Here is a 10,230-nt window from a genome sequence, read left to right on the forward strand (position 1 = left end):
ATTTACAACTTTCATATTTGCTCTTCTTTCAGTAGTTACAATGGTTGGAATAGAGATGCTTATTCCCTGAGGATTTGGGGTCTAGGGTGAGTAATTAAAAATATGCATCATTGCATAAAATCGATTCAGTGCTATTTACCTTCGTCTTATGTCTGCAGTTAAATTTACTGTAAGTTTTTTAAGGCTCTCACATTTTAAACTACTTAGTAAAGAATTATAATTTACCAAGATAGGGTTGTGCTTTATTGTCATTCTTTGAAGTCAGTTTTAACTTAGAAACTTTTGCTATATTTTAGACGTTTTCCTTGGTTTCATATAATGAAAAGTAATTTTGATCCCTTGCCGCAGATTTTTACCTCAAGCATCCATAGACCTAACGCCTCAGACTTTCAATGAAAAAGTTATACAAGGGAAAAATCACTGGGTGGTTGATTTCTATGCTCCTTGGTGTGGACCTTGCCAAAATTTTGCTCCAGAGTTTGAGCTTTTGGCTAGGGTAAGTCTTGTCTATCTATATAAGTAAGTTGTAGTTACATGCATGTTTTAAAAATTAGATTATTTAAAAATTAGATAAAATAATTAGGTAAAGGTATATATGATTCTTTTTTTCTAAGAAGTTTCCTGTGAATTTTTTAAAAATCCCATTTCATTTCTATGAGTATCATCTTTGTGGTAGATTTCTTCCTTCTTTATTAATACTTTTGGCTAACATCTCTATCTTGATGGATGACATCATCTAACCATTAGAGACAACTCATTTCTCTTGCTTATTCCCTATTTCCTTCCTCCACCATTACTCTGCTGCCCACCAGCCCATCACTAGATCCTGTCCTGCCTCTTAAGTGCCTTTCAAATCTGTCATCTCCTCGTCATGCCCTCTGCTAGCCTTTCTCTTCAAGCCCTCTTCATCTCTTCCAGACTTCTCATGTGTGCCTTTTAACGAGTCTCACATTGGCAGTCTGCCTTATTCAGTTCTGCCCTGCTGATCTTGCTAAAATACTGCCTTCTCTGGCTTCCTGTTAGCCAAGTTTCTTGACTTACAACCTTGATTGCAGGTCTCTGGTGGGACCCTTCCTACCTCTTCAGCTTTATCTCTGTCACCACCCCACACCTCACAGTTCAGACACAGCAAAATACTCCAGGTTTGCTGAGCAGATACTGTTCCCTCTCTCTAAAATGCCTTTTCGTTATTAGTCATCTGAATCTTTCTCTCCTTATCCTACAAAATCCAGCTACATTGGCACTTCTGTATTCTCTGTCCTTCTCAGTGTCACTTTGATGTCTTGTACTCCATTTGGTGTACTTACACAGTGAATAAATATTTAGATATCTATCTCCTCCATAAGACTGGAGCTTCTTGAGGGCAAGGTACAGGTCTTATCTGAGTCTGACTCAGGAAATGCTTATAAAATTTAACTGAATGCATAAACAGAATACAGTCTAATTTTTTCTTGTTTCTGTCCCCATCATCCTGTTAATGACCTAATCCAGACTGTTAGCATTCTTGCTTCAGGGAGCTTTGCCTGGGCTACAAAACACTCACTTAGAATGAGAAAGCTCCAGTTTCACCAGTCTAAAGCAAAAGCTGACAATCCTAACCCATCAGGATTTTTTAGCAAAGGGACTTCAAAGCTCCTAGGTGTCATGAAAGATTATTTGTTATTGGATCATACTTCAATTAAGTTCTTCATCTTTCCCACTTACTTGATCTTCTTTTCCTCTTGTGCTTCCTTTTTCTCCAGTAATTCTAACAAAATGGTTTCATTCCCTTGTATACTGAAAAACTTAGCTTAGTTATATATTTTATAACACACCTATATCTTGGATATGCCAGAAAGTTATTAAATATGAAAAAAATCATTCAACAAATCCTAAGCACTAGGTTAGAAGCATTACGCTAAGTACTAGAGCTATAGAAATTGAAAGACAAAAGTTACATGTCTGAGGTTTTATTCTAGTGGGAAGATACCATGCAAATAAATACATTTAATACAGCAGGATCATTGCTCTAGTGAAATGAGAGGGGAGCAAGGACATGGGAGGAAAAAAGAGTCTTGCCAGGAAAAGACAAAAGGCTCCACCGAAAACTTGGGATTTGAGATGAAAATTACAACATGACCAGGAGTCTGGCACATGACCAGGAGTTTGGCTAGAGAGTCCTCCGAGCAGAGAGGACAGTATTTGCAGAGATGCAGGGATGCAAGAGAGTGGTGCATGTTCGGTCAACTTCACTGTTGGTCCAGACTACCAGAGTGTAAACACAGAAGGGGAATGGCAAAAACTCAGGCTTAGTAAATAATTGAGGAGGAGAAGGTTTGGTCCTCTTTCTTTGTGATTTCATATTGTTCAGAATAAGTTCTGTATAAGCACTAGGGGAAAACTATTGGATATGGTAGGATCCATTTTACATTTTAGAAAGAGCACTTTGGATGGAACTGTACACAGGCCAGCAAGGCCAGAGAACGATATGAGAGCACCAGAAACAATATGGTGTTCCTTTATAAGCAATTGAAGATACAAGTCAACTAATGTTAAAGATAAATATTTTGTAAATTTCTCTGACCTTCAGTATAAGTGTGTTTCTGCATGCAGCTTTGCTGCTGCCCTAACCCCTCTTGAATAAGCCGGCATTGGCCACAAAACTAGAGGCAGCAAAGGTATTTTAATTGTCCTGAAGTGAGAGATGTTATCTGAACCGTGATGAAGGTAATGGTGATAGAAAGAATGGGACAAATGTAAAAGAGATAAAAGAATAGGATTTAATGTCCAATTAATTGTGGTAAGTATGACAGAGAAAGAAGTCTAAGATGACCCTAGTTTCTGGCTTGAATGAGGGAATAGTAGGACAGAAGGAAGAGTAGGTAAAGGGAAAGGATCCGTGTTGGAAATCATCTGTGCAGGATGCTTATTTAGTTGACCAGGCCAGTACATAGGTGAGTGTGAAATCAGGGGAGGTTGGGCTAGGCAGCACATCTCGGCACATTTATATATAAAATCTCCCTTGGGAGATTGCTTACGGTGAAAAAAGTGTTCACCATAGATGCAACTGTGATTAAATACTATAATTTGAGAGGCAGGTGTAGAAAGAGGTCCCCATGCTAGAAATGAGATAGTACAGCCTGAGGAGTAAGAAAGCTAAGAGAATAGTGATAAATGCCAAGAAAGAAAAAAGAAAGGCATGTTTAGCAATGTCAGGTACCCATTAAGACTGAAAAGTGTCCATTCAGTTTGGTCAAGTAGTCACTGCAGAACTTACAGCAATTTCAGTGGAGGGAGCAGTAAAAACAGAAGCTAGACTAAAATCTGTTGATAGATGATGAGGGAAGAAAAGCAATGAAAGACTAACCTCAAAAAAAAAAAAAAAGAAGCAAGGAGGTAGCTAGAGGAACCAGTACAATTAAGAAAAGAATCCTGTTTTGACCACGTGCACATACCCCAAAGAGCATGTAAGACACCTGACAGAGAGGAACTGGAGAATATAGGTGTCGACAGCCTTCTGCAAAATGAAGAGTGTTACCTCAGCAGGTGAGACCAGAGAATGGGAGAAGGTGTTTGAGGACAGAATCAGGAGTTTGTGGTGTGGTGGACAAGGTATGGGGACCAGGAAGGAGTTTTTCTTGATAAGAGCCACTAAAAAATTTGGAAGCAATCTTATTAGTATGGAAAGGATTAAAACTTAAGTTTTTGAAATAAGTCTTTATTATTACAAAGATGGGAAAATTTTAGTATCATGTTGCCTTGTGGTTGCCAAAATAGTTTATGCCACAGTGAATGGCAAACCCCACTTCTCTCTTTTCAGATGATTAAAGGAAAAGTGAAAGCTGGAAAAGTAGACTGTCAGGCTTATGCTCAAACATGCCAGAAAGCTGGTATCAGAGCCTATCCAACTGTTAAATTTTATCCCTACGAAAAAGCAAAGGTATGTATTTGGCGTTCCCGTATGTGCCTTTCTTTTAGCAGACCCAGTTGAAAAGGTTTGTTATTAGTGTGAAGGTTTTCATTAGCTTCTCCTTCCTTTGTCATGTTTTATTTTATTGCATATTACTGAAGCTTCTTTTCACATATACATCAAGTGATTTTCAAAGGTTTTTCTGTCTCAAAGTTGATAAGATCCACTCCTTAAAATTTTTATACTAATGAATTACAGAAACTACTAAAGACACATAGCAGGATACTAGAGTAGTTTTTTCCGAGTGGAGAAGTCAACATAATTATATTCTGTGAAGTTCTATATTTTCTACTTTTATACAATTAACATGTTACCTTTATTATTATTTTTTCCAGGAAAGGAAAAAATTAAAAGAATACTATCATACTTTTGAAGTAGACTAGTACCTGAACATTTGTCTTGAGGAATATTTATTAGTGGTTTAGACTACAAAATAAAAGTTAGGGTCCATGGCTTGATCACAACTCCCTTCTTTGGGCCACTGACAATATGCTTTTTTTTTTTTTTTCCCCAAAAAGAAAATTAGACATTTACCAATGGATCTTAAAACTCAGGCGATAACCTCTACTATCATTTATATAAATGCATATATCTTTCAACCATTGTAATTGCTAACTGAAAATACTCATGACTTTTGCTATCTTCCTGAGTAAAAGAATGATATTTTTGACAATAGAATTGTAATTAAATAAATAAGGATTTGCCATGTATTCATGTTTTATGGTAAAACATTTCAAATAAATATATTTTTTGAGAAGGAGTATCAGCTTAACACGTCAGGTTATTTATTGGAAATTATATTTTAAAATAGAGTTAAAGAAATTAGATGGATTTTAGAAGTCTAGAATTGTCAACTAGATGTTTCAATGAAGGACTTTGATTGGTCCAAGAGGCTAATTCTGTCTTAAGAACAGCCTAGGGTAAACATCTCAGTGAGAGTAAAGGAGCTTATATCAGGATCTGAATTCACTTCATCCCTTTGGAATCACTAGCTCTGCTTTCTAATTCTCAGAATAGCTGAGAAATGGGTAGCGTAAGTAGGGGTCTCAGGTAGAATGATGTAAGCAAAGTATCAATATAATGAGCAGTCACAGAATTTATCTGGCCATAGAAGGAGCTCTTTGAAAAGATGATGTTACCATGTGTCTAGAGGAGCCCTGAGGACATTAGACACCAAAATATCCCTGTACAAACCGAGACAGGTGGCATCCAGAAGACCAGACCAGATTTGAAAACCAAAGCAGAATAATGATTGCAGTTAACAGCAGTACAGACCAGGTGGGCAGGTACACACAAAAGCAAGATCTTAACAGATAGTGTGGAGTTCCCACTAGGAAGCAGGAAGCAAATGACTCCAGATCCAAAGTAAAGCTTGATATATTGACCTGCCCCCTTCACTGCTTTTCAGCCACCTTCCTACTGTGGGCAGATAAAAACCAGGAGATACACATTACTTTCTAGTGTTGTAGTTGGTCAGGATTTTAACTGTGCCAATGACATATGTATAAGATTAGAATGATTTGAGTCCTCTGGGGGATGGCTTTTCTTTATATTTTAGTTGTTTTGAATTAGATTAGATTAGTTAGAGCTGGCAATGCATTTTTTCCAAGGAAATACTTTAAATGTGTTCATAACAGTATCATATTTAAGTAAATTATGAGTTAACTGCTTTGTAGCATTATTTCCTTGAAGAAATTTGACTTTTAAACATTTAGAACTTTAAGGAATAATCAAGTTTCTTAGATGCAAATGTCATGTTTTGATTAGACACCTAAAAGATTATAAGAAGAATGTTTTTTATTTTAGAGAAACATTTGGGGAGAGCAAATAGATACCAGAGATGCAAAAGAGATTGCTACCTTAATATATGAAAAATTGAAAAATCTTCAAAATCATGGAAAGAGAGATAAGGTAAGGACTAAATCTAGAGCTGACTTCAGCCAGCTTTATACTGTATATTTATCAATAAACAGGTACAATGGAAGCTTCAAAAAATAGTAAAGTTGAAATTTCTTAATTCAAAAATAGGACAATCAGAATGTAACCTCTGTATATTGAAAAGTGTAGAAATTTGCACAAGTACAACCATTTAAAACATAGTGAACTATGGCCATAAATTATTTAGATTTTGTTAAAATGTAAAGTATTGACTTGTTAGGAATAAATACACTGGAGCCTCGTAACATACTTTGCATAGCAGATTTTCTTTTGGTATAGTCAGGATGTATCAGAACCCATACTCATTTCAGCCCCTCCTAGAATTTTATCAAACAGCGCAACCTCTGCTATTCTTTGGAAGAAGTGTTCATTTTTTCTGAGTCATTGTCATTCTAGGACATACAAACAGACCAAAGAGTCCGTGTATGCTGGAATGCTTTCTGAGTGGAACTTAATAAAATGACATAGAAGTTTCTTGGATTGTTTCCCTATAAGGTGAAAGAAGAACAAAAGAACCAGCGCATATTCTGGAGAGGGGAGGGCTAGAGATGTCTGGCTTTATAGAACCATATTAGAACTGCACACTCCGGTATAAAAAGCCTTACATCCTGTATCAAGGGTTACATTTTATCCAAATCTAAAAGATAGGAAAGAGATGGTTACAATTATTTCCTTGGGTTTAGGGAACAAAAATGTTTTTCTGGTGTTTTGATTTATTTTCGCTTCCTCAAGAGGTTTTAAAGTGTGACTTTTATCTTAAGTTAAACATTTGAGGGGCACCTGGGTGGATCAGTCGGTTGAGCGTCCAGCTTTAGCTCAGGTCATGATCTCACAGTCTGTGAGTTCGAGCCCCGCGTCAGGCTCTGTGCTGACAGCTCAGAACCTGGAGCCTGCTTCAGATTCTGTGTCCCCCTCTCTCTCTCTGCCCCTCCCCCACTCATGCTCTGTCTCTCTCTTGTCTCAGAAATAAATAAACATTAAAAAAATTTTAAAAACAAAAAAAAAAGCATTTGAAACAGAAAATGTTATTAGTCATAGCCAGAATATCAGAATTGAAATTCAGTTTAGAAAGGTACCAAAATATGACTGTAAAACTGTAATTGATAGTATCTGCATGAGCAGGTAAGAACTAAGAGATCTCCCTTTTCCTTTCCATTGTTACATTTAGGCAAGGTGTATTTCATATGGTGATCCATTAAATTATTTTTTAAAAGATAAAGTACTATAAAGTAACCAACATTTTAATGTAAATTCATACTTTTTTTTTCAATCACTTTTACATTATTGTAGGATGAACTTTAATGATGATGAAGATGAAGAAGAAAGAGAAAAGGAATTCTAACAAATGACATCAAGAAGACCTCTTTAGGACGTTGCTGCATTCTGGGTCGGAATAAATGAACATTGGAATTGGAATTGCACTGTCTGAATTCTGTACAACATTAGTATAAATGAAAGGTCTGCAAGCTTTTTCTGTAAAAGGCCAGATCGTAAATATTTTAAGTTTTGTAGACCATGTACAGTTGTCACATATTCCTTTGTTTGCTTTGTTTACAACCCTTTAAAAAGTTAAAAATTGTTCTTAGCTCAGGGCCATGCACAAACAGGCCAAGCCATTCAGTCCATGGGCCATAGATTGCTGACCCCTGGAAATGATACTAAAACTGGCTGGCTCAAACAGCAGCCTGCTCTGTCATGTACATACATGTCTGGGATCTATTCCCTCAAGTTTTGTGGCTGGCCTGAAAAGAAAAACTTGGCATTTAGTTACCTGTTTTAAAGATCGTGTGAAATGGATTCTGACCATAGTTTCTTTAAAAAAAAACACACGATGTGACAAGCAGATACCCTATTTTCATGCTGTATTATAGTGAAGAGATTTTCTTTTTTCTTTCCTTTCTAAAGGTTGAAGAACTGATTTTAATTTTTCACAATTGAGAAAAAATTTTTAACAATAAATCCAATAGATTTCTACAGCATCTAGAAATACCTGAGGAAAACAATATTTATAGCTATTAACTGGGCACTGTAGAGTATCCCAAATATATCAGTATTTAGAGTTCTATATTTTAAAGATCTATGTTCATTTATTTTCTGAATTGCTTCCATAAATGTTTTCCCTGTGATAGCAATTGACTTTTGAAGCATTGTTCTAATATTTATGGTTTTGCCTTTTGGACTTTGTTTTGATGTAGATCCTCTATTTGCCTTCCCCATAGTTGACGTTTTTCACTCTTGTCTGATTTGTTACTCAGATACAAAAAGTGTGCAGGCTTGTTTCACTATGACTCATAATGACATTGTGGTTATTCCAATTGTTAGTTTGCTGCTGGAGGCTGCTGTTTCCAGATAAATATTGTCATAACTGAACTTATTTTTTTAAGAAAATCAATTATATAAATCTAAGGATGGGATCTCTTAATTTCTCGGTTGTTCAGACTAAAAGAATCAAAGAAGTTTTTGCTCGCATTTTCACAAAACATTGTCAGTAAAGTGCAGTTATTTAGTTACAGTTGAGAGTTTATGGAATGGTAAAAATTCTGATCAAAAGAGGTCAGTGAATTAAACAACAACAGTTTTCTCAAAAACTTACTAGGATTCTACTTTATTATATTGGAAACGTTTTATTTTTTTTTAATGTTACTTTATCTCCTTCCCCAATATTTCCTCATAATTTTATCACTGTAATTTCTACAAAAACAGATTTTATTTTCAAATCTAACCCAATCCCTCATATTCTCTCCTGTTTTGCTTCAGTTGTATCCTTGGAGTCCTAACCTTGGATTCCACATCATATACGTGGGCAGTTTCAGAACACCCACCACTTCTAACCTTAATTCAACCTTTCTGAATTATGATCAGTAATGGCAAGAGTCTTTCATTTATTAAATTTTCACTGCCTAGAAATCTTTCAAAATTGGCTTGCTTCTATAAGAATGTCAAAATCAAAGACCTAAAGAAGTCTTGGTAAATATTTATTGAATTAATGTACCAATTCTTTGAATACCACTGTGCTGGACAGTGAAGCATATGTAAAAGGAATCCAAGGGATGGTCCCTGTCTCCTGTGTGTCTATAATTCACAGTTCTGACAGTGAACCCATAAACAGGTTTAAAGGTACCTAAACTACTACCCATACATATAATTCCAGACTTAAGAAACATTTTAGGCAGTAAAAAAAAAAAATTAGTAAACAATATGTATCCTGTAACTTGGTCTAAGTATGTGCCTGTGGAATTGGCTCTAAAGCCAGGGCTGCTGGTAGTCATGTTAAATTGTGTGTGTGTGTATATATATATATATATATATATATATCCTACAGTATCCATCAGGAGGCTATCGTCTACAGTCATCTCAGTGTCGAAAACAGCTGGCAGAATTAAAGGTTTTAACAGCCATGTAAGTAGAGCACTCTGAAGAGTGCCTGATAAAACATGCCCTTTCTCTCAGAAACACCATTTTTGTGTGCAGCTGGCCTTGGGTATCACAGCACCGTATCTGGCAGACCAGGGAGTATTCTATCAGGCATCTGTATTTGGAAATTAGATACATTTAAATATGTGACTATAAGAAATTTGGAGTTTGTGTTTTTTATATTAATGTGCTTACTTATTCCAATTACTCAAATTTTTTTTTTTAATTTTTTTTTTAACGTTTATTTTTTATTTTTGAGACAGAGAGAGACAGAGCATGAATGGGGGAGGGTCAGAGAGAGAGGGAGACACAGAATCTGAAACAGGCTCCAGGCTCTGAGCTGTCAGCACAGAGCCTGACACGGGGCTCGAACTCACGGACCGCGAGATCATGACCTGAGCCGAAGTCGGATGCTTAACCGACTGAGCCACCCAGGCGCCCCCAATTACTCAAATTTTATTTAAGGTCTTTTATATCGTTTTTACTTAAAGTATATGATTAAGATAAAAAAAAAATGAGATTATTTTTATATGGTAAAAGTTTTCCTTAAATTTTTGCATTTTCTAACAGTATTCAAAGCAGGCATTTTCTTAGGTACAGTTATCAGAATTGCTGTGTTGTTTCCCATGGGACACATTTACATTTATGTAAGTCTTTAATGAGGTAATATTTTTAAGCCATTTTAAGAGAATTTTTGTATAATTAGTCCATAGGTTTACCAAACTCAGGTAAATGTCTTAAATTAGACTTATTTCGTCCATCCTGTTAAATAGTACAAAGTTTAAATTAACAAAGTGCATTTTAAATTTTCTATAGTGATTCCTATAAGTGATTCTGAAGATGAAAAGGAAATGATCTTTGTAGTAATATGCTACTTCCACATATACTGAAACTTTTTTTTTTATTTTAACGTTTATTTATTTTTGAGA

General features: G+C 35.7%; 1 protein-coding gene across 2 annotated transcripts in view; it reads left to right on the plus strand.

Moving 5' to 3' along the window:
- DNAJC10 (DnaJ heat shock protein family (Hsp40) member C10) overlaps positions 1-8,298 on the plus strand; it is a 52,197-nt gene extending 43,899 nt beyond the window's left edge. For both annotated transcript variants that reach the window (XM_007083876.2, XM_007083877.3), the window contains exons 19-23: positions 33-86; positions 349-496; positions 3,800-3,919; positions 5,756-5,860; positions 7,178-8,298. In XM_007083876.2, coding sequence (XP_007083938.2) covers positions 33-86; positions 349-496; positions 3,800-3,919; positions 5,756-5,860; positions 7,178-7,189 — 439 coding nt within the window. In that variant the 3' untranslated portion in view covers positions 7,190-8,298. The remainder of the gene's footprint in view (positions 1-32; positions 87-348; positions 497-3,799; positions 3,920-5,755; positions 5,861-7,177) is intronic.
- The last annotated feature ends 1,932 nt before the right edge of the window (positions 8,299-10,230 follow it).

This window comes from Panthera tigris, chromosome C1, assembly GCF_018350195.1.
Source record: "Panthera tigris isolate Pti1 chromosome C1, P.tigris_Pti1_mat1.1, whole genome shotgun sequence".
NCBI classification, from domain to species: Eukaryota; Metazoa; Chordata; class Mammalia; order Carnivora; family Felidae; genus Panthera; species Panthera tigris.